The 21,974-nt window shown below is 44.3% G+C and overlaps 6 protein-coding genes across 7 annotated transcripts; 2 read left to right on the top strand and 4 right to left on the bottom strand.

The window, feature by feature from the left end:
* Positions 1–391: 391 nt before the first annotated feature.
* Positions 392–1,366, bottom strand: GL218_05781 (putative f-box domain-containing protein; the record flags this gene model as incomplete). The annotated part of the gene is made up of 1 exon (XM_033582465.1): positions 392–1,366. The coding sequence occupies one exon, from the start codon at positions 1,364–1,366 to the stop codon at positions 392–394; it is 975 nt and encodes a 324-aa protein (XP_033434703.1).
* Positions 1,367–4,995: 3,629 nt separating this feature from the next.
* On the bottom strand, positions 4,996–5,715 carry GL218_05780 (putative dynein light chain protein; the record flags this gene model as incomplete). The annotated part of the gene is made up of 4 exons (XM_033582464.1): positions 4,996–5,346; positions 5,440–5,514; positions 5,588–5,626; positions 5,692–5,715. The coding sequence occupies 4 exons, from the start codon at positions 5,713–5,715 to the stop codon at positions 4,996–4,998; spliced, it is 489 nt and encodes a 162-aa protein (XP_033434692.1).
* Positions 5,716–6,648: 933 nt separating this feature from the next.
* Positions 6,649–7,123, top strand: GL218_05779 (Vacuolar transporter chaperone 1; the record flags this gene model as incomplete). The annotated part of the gene is made up of 2 exons (XM_033582463.1): positions 6,649–6,682; positions 6,762–7,123. 2 exons carry the CDS (start codon positions 6,649–6,651, stop codon positions 7,121–7,123), a joined length of 396 nt encoding a protein of 131 aa, XP_033434368.1.
* A 443-nt stretch (positions 7,124–7,566) lies between these two features.
* On the bottom strand, positions 7,567–8,196 carry GL218_05778 (uncharacterized protein; the record flags this gene model as incomplete). Its single annotated transcript, XM_033582462.1, has 1 exon — positions 7,567–8,196. The coding sequence occupies one exon, from the start codon at positions 8,194–8,196 to the stop codon at positions 7,567–7,569; it is 630 nt and encodes a 209-aa protein (XP_033434369.1).
* Positions 8,197–14,393: 6,197 nt separating this feature from the next.
* Positions 14,394–16,362, top strand: GL218_05777 (uncharacterized protein; the record flags this gene model as incomplete). The annotated part of the gene is made up of 3 exons (XM_033582461.1): positions 14,394–14,680; positions 14,728–15,879; positions 15,927–16,362. 3 exons carry the CDS (start codon positions 14,394–14,396, stop codon positions 16,360–16,362), a joined length of 1,875 nt encoding a protein of 624 aa, XP_033434362.1.
* Positions 16,363–18,358: 1,996 nt separating this feature from the next.
* On the bottom strand, positions 18,359–21,256 carry GL218_05776 (putative E3 ubiquitin-protein ligase hulA; the record flags this gene model as incomplete). Of its 2 annotated transcripts, none has more annotated exons than XM_033582459.1 (7): positions 18,359–18,461; positions 18,516–20,541; positions 20,613–20,746; positions 20,804–20,909; positions 20,976–21,035; positions 21,092–21,114; positions 21,222–21,256. In XM_033582459.1, 7 exons carry the CDS (start codon positions 21,254–21,256, stop codon positions 18,359–18,361), a joined length of 2,487 nt encoding a protein of 828 aa, XP_033434363.1. The 2 variants fall into 2 exon arrangements, with proteins under 2 accessions (XP_033434363.1, XP_033434364.1); XM_033582460.1 differs by having other exon boundaries at positions 20,976–21,014.
* Positions 21,257–21,974: the final 718 nt, after the last annotated feature.

Here is a 21,974-nt window from a genome sequence, read left to right as displayed (position 1 = left end):
AGAGTTATGCAATGCATATCATAAATGTATATACATACTCATATTCCAATAAGTCATTAAGTCCGTTGCTTATATCCTAACCAATATTCCCAAACATATTCTTGAAGCCTTTACACTATTTAGATGTCTGCGGTATTTGACCGATCATGATCCTTAGCTTGGTCCTGCAAGACGCGCACCCCGCAATCATTGCTATTTGACCAATTCCATCGGCACGGGGATATGTACCTAAGCTTCCCTCGAGAGGGAGACAATAATATATATTGGTTTGTTTGTAGTGAGGCATTTCTCGGCCTCCCGAGAATATAAAGTTTATTCTCGGTTCTTTAGTCAACCTTTATAGTTGACTAGGTTTTTTATTTTGACAGCCTCCGTCCCCTCCGGCCGTGTCTTACACGAGCCGAACGGGCCGCTGCTGTCGTGTGTGTCTCCCGCAACGGTGTGGGTGTCTCGGAGAGCTCCGGTAACAGAAAGCCCTCGCCTTCTCAGGAGCGGCGGCGCCAAACTTTTGCGATACCTCGCAATATTCCTGGTTGCCGCCGACCCATTCGCGGATGTGGTTGTGCAGCTCACAGCGTGCTGTGCGGCACTTGCGGCAGTATACCTGGCCCCGTGGGGACAACAGGGCCAGCGAGTTCTGCTTGCCTACTCCGCTGCTAGCCACGAACGGACCCGATATAAGTGCGTTCCGCCACACCCACTCCATGTCGTTAGGACCCTCTCGCCTAGCTGACAACGACACTTTGCCGTGCATCCGCTCGTGGATGGAGTAGAAATGCTTGCTTGTCAACCCTAGGCACGTGCTGTCGATGGGATCCAAAAAGTCGAAGATAGCGTAGTGCAGCTCAGGGGGGAGATCCTCTATGGTAAGGGCTACACCCGGTTGGTGTGTAAATGGGACTGGCTCGACGTCTGTCACTGAGTATGACCTTAGCTGTGCTGGCATGGGTGGACGTGCAGGCTGGACATGGTTCGTGCCTCGCGGAGTGAGTACGACCGGAGAAACTGCGAGCTGCGGCTTTGCAGTCGCAACATGAGGGTGGAACTCGAAGTATGAGTCTGTCTCCGTAGACTCTCTTGGTGTAGCAAGCGGGGTGGGTAGACGGTGTTGTCTCTGCAGGACGATGGACGAATTAACCGAGGGTGGATAATCAGTTGTGGAAAAAGCACGTCGAGGCGTCCAGAGAAGGCCATTCCTAGCTACAGCTTCCTTTGCAGACACCTTCTGCTGCTGCAATACCACCACTGATGTTTCCGAGGCTGGACCGAGGTCCACATTGAGGAATCTACTTGAGATATCCATCATGTCGGACGAACCTGGTGATAGTGGCTGTCCCAGGGACGGCGCACGGAGAACTTCAACCATGTTGTCTGTAGGTTGGTATGTTTTCAAATTCAAATCTGACGAGAGATGCTGTTGCACCCAAAAAAAAAATTAACCAGGTAGCAATGAGAAGCACCTGGCTTTTCAGAAGGTTATTCTCGAGTTTACAATAAGACTGACAAGCCCTAGGGGTCAAGTTGAATAGCTAGGGTCCTCAGTTCTAAGATTGCAAAATTTGCCGCTTAGATGGTGGCTGATAACAGCGATACGATAGATTCGCTTTAGTTAGAGATCAGCCGAGGCTGAAGCTTAGGTTTGTATATGGGGTTTTTGTTTTTTTCTTTCTGGGGTCTGGAGATCCGATGTGGAGGAATCTTCAGATATATCGTGGGATAGAAACTCGTTCGATAGTCTGTTGACGAGTCGTGACACTTACCGAGGCCTCGAATTACGCGGGACGGGAGGGTTATTAAACCCGCCGCCATGAAGAAAGCGGTAAGGGGTCAGCTACGGCCTACGAGAACTAGCCACACTACTACGATCACTGTTTAGTGGAGATGTGATCCACTTCTGGCAACTTGGCAAGGCGCTGAGGACTAAGAGGTCTGGAGATCTATCGTGACAAATGGGGAGAGATGAGGGTGGTGTGACCCGCAGCCATCGTCGCCCCCGACCGGGAGTCTGGGCAAACACGGGGGAATCCTCTAGAAAACCGGGCTAGGCCAGAAATAAATATTTCTATCTATGATTCGAGTAATGCTAGCCAGTCAGGAAGGGGTTCTAGAAGACAGGCTGAGTCCGAATTGGGTCACTCTTGTCACATTTTGGGGGGACGGGAGGAACTCGGCGGCTGTTAACAGAAATCTCTTATTCATTTTTCAGTCCCGGGAATTTTCGCTAGCCATCCCCGGTCATCCCGGTCAATTCCTGAGCGATAACGGACGGAGGGGACTAGTAATAAACTAAGTATGTATGTATTCACATAGTTATGTTAAATTCATCTATGTCATATATGTCATGGTCTTAACATAGTTGCGTGGTAATATATCGAATAGTTCCTTTTCTCCATAATCTATCGCTAGTTTTAGGATTTCGGTCCAAGCCGCTATGTATACATATGTCGAGAAATAAGACATAATCCCCCGCAAGTTACTATGTAAATACAAGGGTATCGTGACAAGTATCCATCTTACACTATGTATGTATGTGTAAGTAGTATCTACATACTAAGCCGCTGTGCCTTTACCGCACTTTTCCCTTCCTAAGCGGTGGAACAATAATCCATTTTTATGTTAATTCGATACTAACATGCGACGCCGAACCGAGGGTTGTGGAGTGGGAAAACAGGGACATGCCCAGCCTACCGGGAACTCGATATAGCAGCGATGTGCAACGTCAGACAACCTCAATTTCCAACACATGTTGGAAGGGCTTTCGGGAATCGGCATTGGCAGATTTGCGAAGGGCCAATTCTCCTACTGTATAAGTAAATGATTACCGAGTCTTACAAAAAGAGGAGAAACAAAACTCGTTACTAGCCAATAGGATCACCGTCGACCTTATTTCGTAAGGGAGGGATGTCAGTTACATAGATCTCTTTAATATAAGTCAACTTGTTAATCCGACGTTCTGGACTGCGTCAAAACGATACATACCTTGGCAACTTACATATCCGCGCTCTTCATGCAGATCGTCACGATCGTATCCACTGCTATGGGGCGCTGACGTCTCTTTGCCGATAATGGAGCCATTGCTTACCGTGATCTTGTCGTCTATGGTTAGGTCGTACAATCACTGGCAGATATCTTTTAACTACAAGAAGGAATCCGGCGCTGTCTTTTACGGGGGTACGAAGTATATGTATATCTAGGTATACATATGGATGTAAGATAGGTATATTACACTTGGCTTCTCGCTGGCTTCCGGAGTGTCGAGCAAACGGGTGTGCCCTTTAGATGTTTATAAATAAAGGTCATTCATAAATATGTGACAGGTGTTTTATTACAGCAAGTGATCATATGTATATGTATTTTTGATCCGGCTCTTCGTCCCGCGTCTGAAGAGAGAAGAAGATGGCGTGCTTCCGCTGCTGCGATTTGCGTTACCTACCTACGTGGTATGGAATTTCATCGCTGAGCTCCGATCTACGAGAATATACATGGGTACATGAATATGTACAATGGTCTGTTTTCCCTGTTTGCTGACGCAGGGAAACTTGGCGGCCCTGAAAGGAGTCTAGATCGAGGTGACAGCTCGGCTAGCCGCTGCCCAACCCTTCCCATGCAGTACAACACCATTTAGGGCTGGCTGGATGTTGATCGCGTAACACTCTGATAAGGTAACGGGACATAGATTCTTCGGGATTTTCTTACCTAGACTACCTCTGATGTCTTAGCATCATATTACTTTAATCTATAAACTCGGGGCGACGTCGACGGTAACGCTCTTGAGTACATACGCTAAATATGTAAATCGATGAAGTCAACCATACACGCCGAAATGAACCTGACCTAGTATACTTGTTAAGTCTATAGCAGAATTTGCAGAGTACTTGGATTTGTATATTAGAACTGTCTATATGCTGTACGACATATTAAATGTAACAATTTGACAGGTGGATATATAGCTTCTAAAGTTTATATTAGATCGGCATGATATAATATGATAGTAGATTAATTAGTGACTTATAAACTTGAGGTTAAATAGGGGAGTAACTAGTATATCTCTGTCATGTCACATACTCTAGGAAACATCATATACCTTCTACCTGAAGTTAATATCTAATTTATCAAGATATCTAGTCAAGTAATGATAGTCAAGTTTCGCATTTATTGTACCATTCGAATATGGCATTTTGAAAAGTCCTAGGTTAGGACTAGTTAATATCTTACTAGTAAAAGTATTACACAAGGTCAAACATGTACAAGTCTAGGTACCTACCTGCCTGATTTACACGATGCGTTCATTCTATAATAAACACCATGAATTAAATAACAATGGCTTTTATATCGACTAATCATGGTTTTTCTAGGTATAAAGGTAAATTATCAAGGCAAATCAGTTCGAATCTACAGCTATCGATATACTTGGCCTCTTTATGAGGAATGGACGAGAGTATATCTAGAGCAAGGATATATTTTCCTCTTACTATGGATATAGTTTATATTGATAAGACTGCGTCTATCCATACCTACCTAGCTATACTCTTTACATGTCACTTTAAAGCCCCCTAATATAAGAATAAATGAGCCTAAATTACGTAACAATACTGATCGCATTTGACTGATATGTTTATTCTAACATATTAAATGGATGGATGTTGCTAGTATATATCATCTACTATCTCTATTCAAACATAGACGACATCTATAAAACCACACCTCACTACAAATATAAGTCTAAGCTGTAGAAGTCCCTAGGACAACTGATTCCACATACTGCAGTGCCAATTATACCCATTGCCTAATAGACCTTGCAGACTGCCCGAGTTCCTCATACAGCGACACGCTACCGTCAAGCAAACAGACCATTACAGCATTAACATCAAGTCCCATAAGAACAACAGAGGTTGTAAAGGTATCAATTTCTCTTCCGCGTAGATATAACAACGTGTTTTTACAGCCAGCCAGCCCCCTCATGCCATTTACCAAGTCAGACTTGCTTACACGCCCTCATATCCCGACCCAGATGACGCTAATAACAACATCCAAGCCCTTGCCCTCGCCGCCGTCGTACTTGAAGCTCCACATGCCATCCGTCTTCTCGTTCCAGAAGGCTTGGGTGGCCGAGTGCATACCGCGCCGACCGACGTGCGGCTTCCCGTCCGTGGCCGTCGCGTTGCCGCCGTCGCTCGTACTAATACGCGGGCTTTCGGCTTTCACCTCGCTGCCGCCTTTGGGCTTGTTAAGCGCCGAGGTCGGCACTAGGTGCTGCACGATGGTGCTGTTGACCACGTATTTGTGGGCTGGAGTCTGGGAGCCGGAGGGTGTCGATTCGGATATGACAGCTCGGAGGATCGAGTTCTAGCGCGCGGGAGGTATGTCATGTTAACAGACGAAGTTTCTTGTGGAGTAGGTTTAGGTTAAGGTAGGAATAGGAGATCTAGCGAGACGTACGATGATGGTGGCGTTCCAACCTTCGACTTTTGAATGCTCGTAGAACTCCGCACTACCGATGGCGCTTTGGCAAGCCTGTGTTTAACCGATATTAGCTTCATAGGCTCTTTATTCTGTTTTCTCGAGGAAGGGTGCGAGGCGAACCTACGTCCATCGCGATCTGCTTTAGTCTCGTGGTGCTAATTGGCTATAATAAACAACTCCTGTAAGTTTCTTCGAAAGTAACGAGGGTTGGCGGTCGTTGTGACATACGGCATTGTTCTGCGGTGAGGCCATCTTGAATAGTGGTGGTAACGTCGAGCTCTAGAGGTAATAGAGGAGTTATAAGCAGAAATCTTCTACGGTGAATAAGTTGTGGTAGATTCGTAGAATTTTCTTATAGAAATCGTAATGTTGGTATCTAGAGGCAATTGATAGTTCACTTAGGTTAAAAGGTTGACTATGGTAGCCTTGTGCTTGGTCTTGTTCAGCCTTCCTCCCTCTGACGTTGTAAACAATAATTGATGTAAGGTTTATTTTCAGAAGGGGAGGGGCCGCTATGAGATCCCTGCATTTACTACCTTAGCACATCTATGAATGCACCTGCAGTTTCCCAGATTATGCATATATAATACATGGATAGTTACACGAACCGGTAAATTATGTAAGGATATTCTAGTCCTTTTTTAGTCTTGCGCGGGGCAACAAGGCACGTGCATATTTCTTCTTTCCTCCTCTCACGACGGCAGCTTTTTATGAATCCCTGCTACTCCTTGATATTCCTTTCAGATTAACCACTGAGATTCGCGAAACGGCACACGTGGGTGAGCTAATGATATCAACTAACCGTGTTTAGATGTTTAGATACGTTTTTTCACTACTGCTATCAAGAGCTTTCAACATCAGATTATTCGATTATCATCGTCATAGCTAATCTTTTTTTATCTTTTTGTTTTGATTTTTCGGTCTTTCTGTATTTTTGCAGAGTTTGCACTCAATTCCTTTTCATCCACGTCGCCCACAGCTCGTTTCATATGCGTTTTGCTTTTTTCCAAAAATTCGACCGCGACGGTTCAAAGCTTTCCTAGTTACAATTATAGTTACAAACTTAAGTAACAATCTCAATTATTCGCCAACGAGAAACCCTATCTTTAACCAGCTATTTAAGCTTAATTCCACGGACCCTACCTCTAAAACTGTCCATCTATCACCAATCATCAATCGCCCGACATGTCTAGCCAACCTCTTCTGCAAACGGCTCCAGGTAAACGCGCTTTCTTCGGGAATTACACCTATTAAGTCATTGATGCTGGGAACTAACATATTTCAACCAACCAATTTAGGCAAACGAATTGCCCTACCTACCCGAGTCGAACCTAAGGTCTTCTTCGCCAACGAGCGTACTTTTTTATCATGGCTGAACTTCACCGTCATATTAGGGGCTTTGGCTATTGGCATGTTGAACTTCGGTGACCGTCCCGCATTCATCTCGGCCTTCCTATTTACGGGTGTAGCCATGCTCACCATGATATATGCGTTATTTACATATCATTGGCGAGCCAAGTCGATAAGAGTAAGGGGACAGGCTGGTTTTGATGACCGCTTCGGGCCATCCGTACTGGCTATCATCCTCCTATTAGCTGTTGTCGTCAACTTTGTATTGCGGATAACATACTCCGGCGCAGAGGGCGGGAAAAAGCATTAATTTCAGACGGAAAAATCGGAGGATACAGATTGCAAGGTTGTGAATCGGGCTCGTGGGAACTTGTTCAAGAATGAACCCTTGAACGGTGTACCCAAAATCGATAGATTTGCAATATCCCTTGCCAGTCTTTCAACAGTGGACAATGGCCGGTGCGAATGGGAAGTTTGTATATCAAACGGCATCTTAGCATGGTATATTTCCTATCGGGAGCGCATTTCTGGTGGAGTTTGTTTTGGTCATCATTACGAGTTTGAAATTTATCCATATGCTTTGTAGCATAAGATATGAGAATGTTAGTGCTTCGTAGCATAAAATCCTCTCTAAAATAAGAGTGACAGCTGCTGGATCTTTTCGCATCTGTGATCTTGCTTGGGTATCTTAATATTAGGGTTGACTCTACCATATCTCTCCTTATACGGGATAATAATGGTTCGGCGAGTTCTCTACTTAGAGCCGGCATTCGTTTGTTCCCCGTATCGCCTCTTGAGTTCCTCGATGGAAACTGGAGAAAGGAACAGGCTCATGACAGGTATTCCTCTCCAACGTGGTTGGCCTTCGATAGCTCTTTCAAAAGGAGTCTTCAAGGTCTCAAAGTCGTCATCACCAGTGTCGCCTAGCTTCGTTTCCTCAATAATAGTATTACCATCGCCTCTAGGTATTTCCTTAAGCTCTTCACCTAGCGCGATGTATTGAAACCAGATGCGCGCATCGTCCGCTCGTTTTTCTAACTCGCGCTTCGCGATTTCGGCTACCGAGACCAACTTGCCCGTGTCGGAAGCTTTAGCGCGCAAAACAATCACACTGGTCTTGCCAGTAGCGGGACTAGTAAGGTGTTGAGAATGGAAACGACTTTCTTTTGGATTTTCGAAGACGAGATTATCGAGTTGACATTTGATATCGTATTTAGACTCCAAAACTTGGAGCATTTTAATATCCTCAGTCGACGATAAGTTAAGGCTAGCTTCAAGCTTGGGTTTTTTGTTTGGTGCGATCGGATCAGTATCGGCGCGCTTCCTCTTCGTTAGCAAATCGCTGGCTCGATTGCCCTTTTGGGGATCTCTAGGGGCGTTCATGATACCGCCGAAGGATAAATGGTCGTCATCGAAGGTTGTGTATATGGTTAGAAGTTAAGCATGGACCAGACTTGGATTAAATCTTGCATACCTAGCTTTAAGGTGTAATTCTTATCGATAATGCAAGATTATCAACCGTTACAGCCATTGTTACTTCGCTATGAATAAAGTGCTTACTTTAACTCCACATAAAATTCACATGGGAATATAAGGCTTGTATAGATGATTATATTCTTATGTAAACGGATTGTGGCTAGAAACTATAATAAATCACGTCATACTAAATATTTCGTTTAATTTGGAAATAGTTGACCTTTGTCGAGCTTCCCGCTTATCGATATGTAACATCAAGTTGTCAAACGAGAACAAGGGAATCTTTCTTGGCCGACACGATGAGCTTCTCAACTCAGACACTTTTGAGACGAGGCCAATACACAATTGGTTGATCATGAATAAACAGCTCCGTTACTTCATGCAACCTATTCATTGCCAAGAATGAACGAAACTACAGTACGTACTATGCATGAAGGTATCGTATGTATCGTATGGACAGAAAGTTGCAATCGTCATCTCAGACAATCTTTATATATAATTCATTTCCACCAATCAAGCCATCTTCTAATATTTAGGTACATCATAGAAATAGTTATTTATAATAACTATGGTTTAGATATTCTTAATATATACTCTCCTCAACAGCTCGTCTAAGTTCGTTTCTCTTAACCTTAAGAAGAGATGTTTCAATCTCAACAATATGATGTATTTCATGTTACAGTAATGCGTAACTAGGTACTACTAAAACCTCCGGTTACTAACTAATGGTGTCCAGTTACAGCCTGCCATGTTTCAGCGAACCAAACGCATGTACTATGCAGTCGTATATATCTATTAATACATATGTATTTGCTTACTTTGCGTGAACCACGCCGCTTTTAGCCTAAATCCAAGTCTCTCTTATGCAATTTACACAACTATGATTCTTGCTTTATCCAGTCGAAATATCTATTCATAACTACTACGTTATTCTATAAGTATTATCTCAAGTACCTAGGTGCTCAAGAAGTACCTATGCGGGATTTATTTAAAGCCGCTAAAGCCGACTAGTACATATTGAGGCAGAAGACTTTTCGCTTCGATTCTAGCAAAAGCAAACAGGATCATAGACGTACTTAGCTCTGGGACCCTCACCGATCCCATAGCTCAGTCGGTTAGAGCGTCGTACTAATATCACCAAGATCATCATCGATCACCATTGGTCATATCTCGTCCATGCGAAGGCCGGCGGTTCGAGCCCGCCTGGGATCATCTTTTCTTTTTACCTTTTTGTTTTTCTAGAATATCCTGACGGCTTATTAGTTATAAGGTATCTGAACCTCTATGGAAGAAAGAGAACATTATCATGTCCTGTTGGGATATCATTACGTAAGACTGATCACATGCTATCACGTGATTGGCTACGCACAAAACACCACTTCATTTTAGGTCACTTTATTTTAGGTACCTAGCCCACCCATACGTAACTTAAACAGATACAATAACAGACATCGTGATAACCTCATTTCGTTACCTTTCCTTACTTGTTTACTTTTCGTATTATTTCCTTATTCATACCTAGTCATCTGACATACCCAATTGTTTTTCACTATTGTAGACCTAATAGAATGATATTTTTTAAATTATCCCTCCCCCTTTTTTGTACTGATCTTTTTAGTCAATTACATATACTACCTTTATTACGACTATCACAACATGTAGAACAATCCTCTAATCTTGAGGGCAGCTTCTCTTTCAAGTTCTAATGGTCATCAGCTAAGCCGCATTATTGATCTTGACTCGCTTCTAAGCCTTGGGGGCGCTTTGATTCTCTCGTGAACCAGTCGGAATTCTATATGTCTCGTTTAAAATGCTTACAATAGCCGGGCGATTAACTCTATCTTAATTATCTTTAACTTTTATGGTAAATATAGTGATAGGTTCAGTGCGTATAGTAGGTTCGCGATACACCTACCTTGTTGATGGTGATCCTTGAAGGAACTTTTTATTTTCGTACGGAATTTAAATGTCAAAACGCATCGAACCCCTTTTCATCCGAACTACGGCGAGATTCCAGACCTAGTGAGTTGCTAACAGTCCTGGTGGTAATGCTTTGACGTGAATTGGATGATGCGCTAGTTGTCGTGCTACAATGTTTGTGCAAGTCAGGAATAATCCAGAAACCCGGCGCCTTGATACTAACTTATTTCACATCTTTCCTTTGACTTTTTGGTAATTGCCGGTGAATAATCACTTGTTTCTCATGGTACCTTTACCTGGGACCAACAGAATGTTAGGGTATAAGTGGGTTAAAGGGAGTTATAGAGGTATATCTACTATATAAGAGGCACATAGCACCTCGAAAGAGAGTAGAGAGGCAGGCGTCACTAGTTCTATCTACCTATCTATCCTGACGTTCACTTCATGTATGGCATCTATCAAGGGTTCTTTCTGATACAGCAATAGAAACCAATTGGGGTATTAAGCGAGGACCCTTACGGGAATCATATAATCACAATACATTAAAGGTTGAGACGAATGAATAATCATATATGTGAGTTCATTTATCTTGATGATTTAATGAAATATCAACTGTGGTAGAAGAGAAGATTAACATGAAGGTATAGTTTGGGAGCGAATGTGTGTCAAATATAAAGTGCAATTGTTGAAGTATAGTTAATAGTTCAGACACTTAGATTAGTCAGGGGACTTTCCTAAGAAGAAGAAGCTGCTCGCAACCATGATACTTCAGGAAATTTTAAAATATGTTAGGTAGTGTAGCCCGGCCAAGCATATGTCAATAAAGAATACTAAGTCAAACGAAATACAAAATGGGGCGGGATTATGTCGTTGGATTTAAAGAGTCCTCCCCATTAGAATCTTGGCTGATATAATTTTCGATCGGACAAAGACTCGATAAAATCATCTACTCTCCCTAAGATGTCCTGATAGGGTTCTTGGTGTTCCACTTCAAAGAATCCTACAAATATAAATATAATCTATTAAGTAAGGTTATTGTTAGGATATAATACAGCTACACTGTAAAGTAACCGCTAGGATCAGGTCTGTATATAAAGAGTGTTCTCCCCTTATTCTTAAATAAGGCATAAGTCAATACAGTCACCAGTTATACTACAAGCTGGACTCCTAACTCTCACTCCATAGAATATAGCCCCTAAGAATTGTATCTAAACCGTAGCATACTTGACACAGAACCATACTTGTACTGTGTTTGCTATGACCTCTCATTCCTGCAATGTTATCGTGCACGAGAAGATAACCGACATGCTAATGACACAGCTGCTCATGGCATCTTACATGATCTATGTGTATGGCTTAACACTGATATTGAAATTCTCGATGGAGAGTATTAAACAGGAGCGAACTCATTGGTGTCTTCAAGCTATCTCCAAAACTAAATAGAGTAGTAACTAGTAAAAGGATTGAGTATAATAAGGTTGTCCCTAACGAACCCAAGACAGGATCGAGAAGTAAGAATGGCATTGACTCTTTCAAAGTGTGGGGATTAGGGGAAAAGAAAAGCGCAAAAAAAAAGAAAAAAAAGAAAAAAGACTCAAGTAGTAGAAATAACATCAGGTATAGTGGATATAAGTAAACAGCTATAAGATGGATGATAAGAGGGACAAAAAAGGTAACTAGATACCTAAGAGTAGGTTGAAGTAGCAAAAGTAATGATCCCAGGCGGGCTCGAACCGCCGGCCTTCGCATGGACAAGATATGACCAATGATGATCGATGATGATCTTGGTGATATTAGTACGACGCTCTAACCGACTGAGCTATGGGATCGGCTTGTTGATATTTCTTGATGGTAAACTGACCATACAAAGGTAATACTGTTACGAGTGAAAATTTTTTGGGCTATCCGGAGGATTTAGATGCAGTGGAGGATACCACTAATCTGAATCAAGCATAGTGTTTAATAATAGATCATTAATTACTATAAGAACTAAACTAAAAACATTTTTTTTTTTTCTTCTACAAACACTCATGATATCTGAATATCCGGATGACACGTGATATGAGGTCACGTGCTGAGATATACCTAGGTAATAGGCGGGCGATTTTTGTACACATGCACAAGCATCATGCAATATCCTAGTGCGCTTGTACAATATTTAGCGCTCTTATGTACATAATGCAATGCCTACATATGTATATCAATGCCTACCTATGCAAAAGTACCTGCTAGCCCTGCGTACGAGCTAAAAGCGGCCATGTAACAGCCTTTTATGAATCAATTTCATCTAGTAATGTTTCCATTCACTGGAACTTGATTGTCTTGTTTCCCTTCAAAAGAAACATCCCATATCTGCCTATTTCCTTTTTACTTATAGGTAGGAATATTCCGGGTATAAGACTTTGCCACCGTAGCCCCTCTCTCATCCTTAAGTGAGTCATAAAAAAAAAGGGAAATATTTATAAAGTATGTACATATATTCAATCGGAGATAGGTAATGAGAATATCAAATTACTTAACTAGGTGCCTAGACAAGTACTTAGGTATATTTACGTAGTACACAGCTACTATGCGTAATGCGGGCATAATACTGTAAATATTATGCAAACACCCCTTTATCGTGCAGCACAGACCGCCTCGAGATACGTACGTTTTTTCTTGGAAACGCAAATGGAATAATCCCTGTCGGTTCAGAGCAACTCGAATTTGATTGATTTGGGTACCCCCTTGTCAAAAAAACCCAGAATCCTAGAATCCCAAATCCATCCATCGGACTGTCGGGCAATCAAATCAAAAATCAAAGTGAATTTACAACGTGTATGTACCTAAAGGTAGGTACCTAACTTACCACCACTTAACCTCCCTAGCTCTAGGCAGGTAGCCACCCAACCCAACAAGGAACTATCACACCTCATTCTCATAGCACCCTCACAGCAACCTAGCAGCAGTAGCAGCAGCATTGAACTGTGGAAGCTACCTACAGCAAGATACGCGTTAGGTAACCTACGACGCCCCCCCAAACCCCAAACTCGAGGGAATCAGGACTTCCTTGCACCTTCGCATTTTCGCATCTCTGCATCTTTGCGTCTCGCACCCTCTAGAAACCTTAACAATCTTACAACATTTTAACAACCTTTCATTTTTTTTTCCTGCCTGCCTTTTCCTGCGAAAATCCGCCTGTCGCAACATCCGAAAAAAGATACTCGCAGCAAATGATAGTCGGCTTTCTTCCGCCTTTTTATTTTTGTTCTATTCACGCGTTCCTTTGCTGAATTTAATACTTTCCCCCCCCGTCGGTCGCGCCACTTTACTTTACTTCATTCCCTTCGCCCTTATTCTATTATTTTTTTTTTGTTGTCTCGGTCGCATAAATCGCACCTTGATGATCATCATACGCGCCTTCTAATACCAACGCACCGTCCCACAGTATCTCCATTTGATACTGTTTTACTGCGCTCATTGTCCTTTTTTCGCATCTTATTCTTTTTTTTTTTTTCCTCAAGGACATTTTTTATTATCTCGCGGTCGCAAAGTCTTTTTTATTAAAGTCGGCCTTTACATACTATTAATTACGCGCAAACGTTTTACGAACTATTTGCGTTGCGTTGTTCTTGTTACCGGGACTATCGTCGCGCATTCCTCGTCTATTACGAACCTGACTCAGACTGAGTTTCGTTGGGTTTGACCGTGGCCACATCAGCGATAGCCCTACTCCTTTTTTGCGCATCGTCGACCCATTAGGAGCCCGTATCTTCTTACTATTTGATACGTGCGACTTCCTTGGTTCTTGTTCCTCTGCCTTGGGTACTAGTGATTGCCTACCTTACTGCTTAGCTTGCTGCTTAGCCTAGGACTAGGACCGTTCAATAGCGTGCATCGTCAGGCTAAAAGAGGTGGTCGCATCCGCCGGCTGAGCCGACCCCCGATTTGCACACTTTCTACCTGCCGCGCTAGGGAGGAACTAGGTACCCACCCCCTGCAACCATTCGTCGTTACGTCAGCCTCGCCTTCCCATTTGGTGTCGCACCTCTGGCGATAGGTTCCCCCCTTCCACCCCCTTTTACAACTTTATTGTTGCATATCGGGTCTGCTCTATCCGCGCCCCGACCACGTACAAACAATCAACTGCGCAACAACGCTTCTTTAGGCGCAAAAACACCAAACTTTACTCTTCCCTGTCGGGTATGCTCATGTTCCGATTTTGGAGTTCAGATTCGAGGGGAAGTGACAAAACTTTACAAGTTGAACAGCCTATGCTTGATTTCAGCAAACCACTGCAGCCTTGGGTGTCATCTGAGTCGCCGCTTACTACTGCGGCCGCCACAAAACATCCTACAAACCCCGGGCGGCGCAAGCAGAGCAACGTCGCGATAGCGTCGCAACTCTCTGCTTCTTTACCCGCGCTCAAGCGGAAGAGGACGGATGATGATGACTATGATTATCTTAGGGCGCACAAGAAGGTGGCTTTGTCGTCGGTAGAGGAGAGAGAGGGCATGCATCGCAGCCCGTATTGAATAGGCCCGACATGAATCGCGCTAGAGATGCTATCGAACAACAGTTTAGTCTTGAGATATTACTCAAGCACGACGAGTTACGCTTGATTAATCAAGAACTTGCCAAATGCCAGGTGGCTTTGGAGCAGCTGCGAAGGTGCCATCTAATTCCGTATCCACAGAACGTTCCCACGCCGGAACACATGGTGAATATAATGAATGGGTCAGGTGCAGCCTTGCAGCCAAAGTTGGGCGAGAAGCTGCCTCAGTGGGCACCTCCCTTCGGCGTCACTGAAGGTCCGTACGCGCGACACTATGCCAAGTGGCTCATACCAGATCCTAAGTTCGACGGCATCCAGCCTGAAGCCCATGTGCAAGCCGAGAATTCAAGATTCAGGAATTCGATAGACGGTAGATCGACGAGAAATAGTTATGCTGAGTTAGGTGCGTCCCACGGGAGAGGTCGGCCAGTAAGGGGTACGGCAGGTCAGAAGCTTCAAGCTCTATCAAATGGTTATCCACCTCCCAAGGATAAGAATGGACCTTGCGTCCTGAAGCGATCTGATGGGAAGACCGTAAAACTTGTCTGCATTGATTGCCATCGCGAGAACTTTTCCAGTACGCAGGGGTTCATTAACCACTGTCGAATAGCGCACAAGAGAGATTTCAAGAGCCACGAGGAAGCTGCGGTACATTGCGGCCATCCTATCGAGGTTACTGAGCCTAGTGGTACTGTAGGAGAAGAGAAACCAGTCACCCAGAGTACACCTTCTTCGTCCGGTCTTGTCCATCCATTTGTGCGGGAGAATGCCATGTCCGAGTCTGAGGCCTGTTTCTCTGTTGTGCGTCGTATCCAGGAATCGTTAGAAATGTACAGCCGGGGCCAACTACATGGCGTTTCGTCGATTCCTGGAGCCTCCAAGAGTTCTCAGAGCGCACCAGCGGCAGCTAGACAGCAACCAAATTTCTTACCTTCAGCTGATTCTCCACATCTCTCTCGCTTACTTCAAAGCAGAGGATTTAATGGCAATCTGCGCGAGTTGGTCAGTGAGGCTAAGGCTAAGATCGACCTCGACCAATACTTTTCCCCCGATGATGAGTTAGATGAGGCTGACGCGGGCGGTAATGGCGCTGAAAATGCGGCCACACCCAGGCCCCATCCCTTGTACGGGTCCCGGTGAGGGCTACAATGTCACCCGCTATCGCTACAGCTCGACCAGCTAGTAGCAAAGGCCACCCTCCGCATATTCCCTATGCCACTCCTGTGCCAACCCCAGCTCCCCGAGTCGTATTGGCTCCCGAGCCAGAGATGATTGTAGATGACGATATGTTGGACGTGGATTTGAGCCCTCATACTGCCGTCAGCAATAACGCACCGTCTCTTGTTAGTGATGATGGGGAGTATGATGACTCGGAAGCCGACTCTGAGATGGAATCAGATCTGAATGATAGCATCGGAGCACAATCCATATCGGATGTCGACGAAATTGACATCGAAGACGACCATAGCGGTGCACGTTCTATTCGGCACCACCGTGGCTCTACCGGCGCAGGATCTGGGACGACGGTACGCCTACGTAAGGATGACAGTAAGCATGTCACCTTTGTTAGCCCTATCAAGGGGAATGGAAATGAACATCAGAGACGGGGTCGAAGATAGGGTAAGAAGTTCCTGGTATGGATTTGCTTCATGTAATCTTTGCACGGACTGGTCGGTTGGCAGTCAAGAAGACGTGCTGAACGACTTTCTTTTTAACGTTGGACTATACCGAATTCGTTTATGATCACTCTTACTATACACCTTTTATTACGATTGCATTTCGAAGTTTTTTCAATTTAAGATTTGTGCCGAGGAGCCAGTCTTCTGGAGGTTCACGCGGAACATGTCTATTAGGTTACGAAGTTGATTCGATCAGCGTTAACACGGAAGCACGGCGGCGTCGGGTTGATAGGTCAATTTGAAATTAGTAGAGGTTAGAGGACACTCAGTGTGAGGAGGCACTGACGGTTTTGATACACCTATCCTCCAGAGCGCGCAAGCTAGTTAGCAACAATTGTTTTTTTATGAAGGGTTGCGAGACAGGTTGATAGACAGCGGTTCCTGTATCTATAATATCGAAACTGTATAAAGACACCATCGAATATTGAGAGCTTGCGCAATCAAACATAGATCTGCTTTGCAAATGGTGATTTCACCTTTGATTCCTCATGATGAGAGTAGTAATTTAATACGTTGAAATGTATATTAAGATCCCTATGCTCGTTCTGCCTACACTGCTTTCTATAGACGACTTATCAAATTATAGACTTGAACGGACTGGCCTTTAATGTTTTAGTGATCCTTAAATTTGTACGTATGTACTTCTTATTCAAATACTTATAATAGACGTTCAATTCCGTGATCCATCCATCCATCCGTCCATCGATAAAACCGTAAGCAGAGAGAAAAAAAAAGAGGAAGATAATTGATTGGACTAAAAATTCGACGAGTAAGCTCTCGAGGAAACTCGCCGGTTTCCATCAACCCTGCCAGCCTGCCTACAGCTATGTACAGGTAGGCATGTATATCTTACCTAAGATATGCCGCTGGAACTCCCAGATCGAATCGAGTCGATCGATCTGTGATATGTAGTGTGCTCGTCAGTCATTAATCATACATACCTAGGTAGGTAAATAATAGAAATCCTTCATAATCCTTGATTGGGCGGTATAATACGCCGGCAGCCCTTTTTCGGCGCACTTGTGCTTGTATGTATGTATGTATGTATGTATATTGAGTACCTAATCTATGTATATATATATAGAATGTAGCTGATATCGTTATGTACGCGTCTATGTATGTATGTATGTGTGTATGTGTGTAGATAGCTACGCCGTTCATAGACGACGGGAACAAGTAGCCGGACAAGGCATAGTGAAGCGGAAGAAGAATGTTTGTTGGTATGAAAGTCATGTATGTCGGTGTATTTTGATAAACAGAATTGACAATCTGCCCCCTTTTCAACTTATCAGCTTAGTTAGGTACTCGGGGCGTTTTTTTCTTTCGGTTTATTAATACGGAAGTATAGAGAGTTCTACAGTTAAACAGGACCTGACGTACTCAGTCTTCCTATCGGATTCGAAGTTGCTAGCTATCTATGTGTGTGTACCTTACATAGTATAGTACTCGCGATAGTTAGCTGGCAAGACGAAAATAATGAATTCAGCAGATATCTCATTACATCTGCCTAACGAGTCTGTCCCCCTTACGACACGATTTAATTTGGTTATTACTGCGTTTCGCGATGACATATCCACATCTATACCCGTACGATGTGATGCGATGCGATGTAATCTGATATGTGAAGTTTTTAAAAAACGAATGTTAAACCCGCTCCGAGTTCCCTATTTATTTCATCTCTCGGACAGCGGGAACGTGTACACACACCCTCGGCGAGCAAGCAAAAAAGATAATACGTGCTATTAACCTTCATCTCTCTCTCTCTCTCCTAACAGCCATAGCTAGGTTAGAATGGCAAGACGAAGGGGATTTGAACCAAGACACATAAATGAGATGCAAAAATCCGTCCGTAATTCAGGCTCTGTCGTAGTGAGGAAACACCATTAATCGTTCTATATACAGCAGTAGTAGCAGTAAGAAACATTAGAACAGCCTTTTACTCTTGTCCGAAGCCCATCGTCTCCTCCACCACCGCCGTAGTTAATTTGTTCTGTAACGCCTCCAACGATTTATATGGGGGCAGGTCTAGGCGGTTAAAGCTGTATTATTATTAGCATCTTTGTTCACATAAACCGTATCTTTCAAGTACGTACCAAGTATGTGCCTTCGGTAAGTTACCAACTTCGCCTGCTTTCTCGATAGTGAACCTCCTCGGCCCATCGCTACCTTGAAGATCTTTGAACCCGTTGACGGGGATTCGGGAAGTACCCGTCGTGAACTGTAACAGCCTGCTCTTTTGCTCTCCATCCCAGCTCCGTACCGTTTGCCAGAAAAACTGGATGACTTCGTCGCTCTCCGTGTAGCCCCGGTAATCGGTGTGCTTCTTCCAGTCGTCCACATCGATATCGGCAATACCACCAATTAGTAACTCTAACTCGCGCTCATCAAAGACGTTGATCAGGTCTTGGGGGATAAGCTCGTGGAACCCTTCCTTGAAGGCCTGGAATTGCTCTGAAATACGCTTCTCAATACGCCATTTGACCATAAGGTCCACGTATTCCTTCTTGTTGTCATTAGTAACGTCGATATTCCGGCCGTTAGGGATAAGATCCTCCACTGTCACAACGCCAAATCGCTCGTCCTCGGTAGAGAAAGTCTGCTCGAGTATACCGCCAGAAATGTCGTTGTCAAGCATCCACTGCAAACTCCGATGGAAATCCGCGTCCACACCCTCCATGTCGGCAAGAACCACCGACTTGCCTAACATCATCTTGTAAAGGGCACCAATAAAGAATGCGTCCAGGAATCGTCGGTGGAAAATGGCCAGACCAACCACGCGACCAATGAACTTGAAGTAGTTCAAATGTTCGGGGTTAATACCGGAGTGAGGGTTAATCTGGAGGGTGTAGTTATCGTGGGCGGAATACTCGAAAAGACAGTAGAAGGGGTTAAACATTTCATGCGATAATAAGAAAAAGAATTCTCTGGAGAGACCACCGTAATCTAATCCATCCTCGCCGTCAAACTTAATCATCAAGCGCTTCTTGAGATCAGTTGCGGATTGTCGTGAGATTTCCGCGAATGAGTCCTCGAAAATGTGAGAACGTCGTACTTTCATGTGACATTGCCCTGAAAGTATCCGCATAGCGGGTTGCGAACGGAAGTAAATCAGCTTTCTTCGGAAGTCTCGCTTATACTGTGGTACATTCTGATCTAGGGATGATGGTAGTCGGGGATCGTCCCAAGTAGTAGTCTTAGTATTATGATCCACGAAGTAAACGCGAGCCGTGTTAGTTAATCGCATTTCCCACCCGCTAGGTAGTGGTCCGAGTTGTGAGACGGGCTGCTGCTGTATCGTTCCGTTGGAATTATTCTGGCCACCATACATTCTAATATATTGCTGGCGGCGGGGATCCACCCATGTGGTAGTCCTAGTATTATGGTCAACAAAGTAAGGCCGGCCTTCGGGCGTCCAACGTTGTTCCCAGCCAGGCGGAAGCTCGCCAGTGCCAGGGCTAGTAGCGCCGGTATGCATCAAAGTACTTTGACCAGGGCTATGCGTAGAACCGCTACTAGAAACAGGCGGCGGCTGCTGCTGCTGTTGTTGTTGCTGCTGAAGAGTTGGAGAGTTGGCACCGGTACGATCTTCCGGTAGGGTTCTGTTCTGATGCCTTTGTCGTTCAACCTGAGTAGCCGCTTCTCTTTCGCCGCGATTTTCTGCGGAAGTACCGGATTGGGTTGGACGATTCCAGCTTGTGGTTCGCGTATTATGATCTACGTAGTAAGTTCTCCCCAGGTTATCCTCGCGTCGCTCCCAGCCAGCGGGTAGGCGACCTTGGGCGTCTTCAAAGGGGCTCATCTGGGCTCCAGGTCGAGCTTGTGCACCGTTGCCGTTAATCGCGGGCGGGTTTGCGCCATTAGGCCTCAACGGCAAGGACATCTGTGCACCTGGCGCAAGTCCGTTTGGACCTGATGCCGAAGAAGTCGGTCGTTCAGACGCACTATTGGCGCTAACAGTAGAAGCCTGCGGGGCCAGGGAAGGTCGACTAGAGCTTGCTGACGAAGGTTGCTGCGTAGGGCGAGCAGGAGTAGTTAGATTTGTAGACAAGTTGATTATCAGTTTTCCGTGAACGACGAGGTTATCCGTAGACTTTTTCAAGTCTCGTGTAAGCATCTGGTCTGGTAAACGATGTTAGCTTGGACAAGTGGACTTTGTGGCTTTTTAAGACAAAAATAATGCCTATACATACCATCAGCCCCATCTGCTAACTCGATAGCATCTCCGATCCTGATATTGATAACGCCTAAGAAACCTTGATCCTTCTTCTTAAACTTCTTTTGGTCAAAGACCTGTACTGCTAAAATACTATCCTCGGTTGCTCGGCTATAGAGTTGGTAAGTTTATGGATAGTTTTTTGCTTTCAGGAGGGTAAGTGCGTACAAATCGAAACTCTCGTTCCAATAAGGATTGAGCGTACGTTTGGAGACGGTCGTGGTCTTGGTCTGTTCGCCATTGATGGTAGCTACGGCAAAAGGATCGGGTAGACCTATATTTCAAGGCATCGGTTAACAGCTTGGACCATACGGATTGCGACTAGAAGTGATCAACATACGAAATACATCTCGCTTGTACAAGCCGTCGGCAGCGATGACTAGAAGATATAGGTAAGTATCTATGGGCCGCCAAGCATGGTGATGGAGTTGTTAATGGAGTTGGTAGAAGACGCACTCGTGACTCGCAGATTCGGTTGGCTGTAGGAATAAAATTCGAAGTTAGCGGATCGACTTGTTAAAAAACTATGACCATAATTATTGTATAATATGATCATATAAAAGGTTCATGATTATCTCAAACTCACGCCGAAGGCCCTGGCTCAGTACGAGTTGCGGTCATACTAATAGCTGCTTCACGGTTTAGGAATGAAGTCAAACGTCTCACTCTCTCATGACCTCTTGGATCCCGGATCCCACCTGGGCGTCCCCGTTCCAAAGGAGGGGTTCCGTCCGTATTCGGTCAACGGTAGACGTGTATTGAATAATACAGATTAAGATTTAATTCGATAAATTGTTTAATTTTTTTTTTGATTTGGTCCTCCCTGTGCCTCGTCTGAGTTTCTAGGTGAATAATGTAGCCGGAAATGTGAGCCTCGTGGAGTCTTGATGGTAATAGCCACTAAGCAAGTGGAAAGTTATGAGGTTAAGGCAGGTCGTAGTGGGTAGCAATGATAGGTTCCTTCGCAGTGGCCGCAGTGACCGCAGTGGCCCGCCAGTGGCGTAGTGATCAATTATGACTACTACAATCGTACCTAACTAGGTACTTAGGTGATATTATGTACCTAATACCTAACACCACTAACACCACCTACCTAGACGCAATATACAATAGCGCTGAATCAATCCGGTCCAATGGCGGCCATATCTATTAGTTGAGGCTGTGCAAGCCGCTAGGAAACAAGATAATGCATGCAACATTGAACCTCCTGCGCGCAAATAATTCATGTACATTTAGATATTTAATACATCATTTTAGAGTGGTATTCTCTAATCCACACAAGTATCTATCAACATAGCATTAGTAACTCGAGTAACTAGTGCACGTACCTAATTTGGTT

This window comes from Daldinia childiae, assembly GCF_008694065.1.
Source record: "Daldinia childiae strain JS-1345 chromosome Unknown Scaffold5, whole genome shotgun sequence".
Taxonomy (NCBI): Eukaryota; Fungi; Ascomycota; class Sordariomycetes; order Xylariales; family Hypoxylaceae; genus Daldinia; species Daldinia childiae.
Note: the sequence above shows the minus strand (reverse complement) of the source record. Positions and strands in the feature narration are given on the sequence as shown.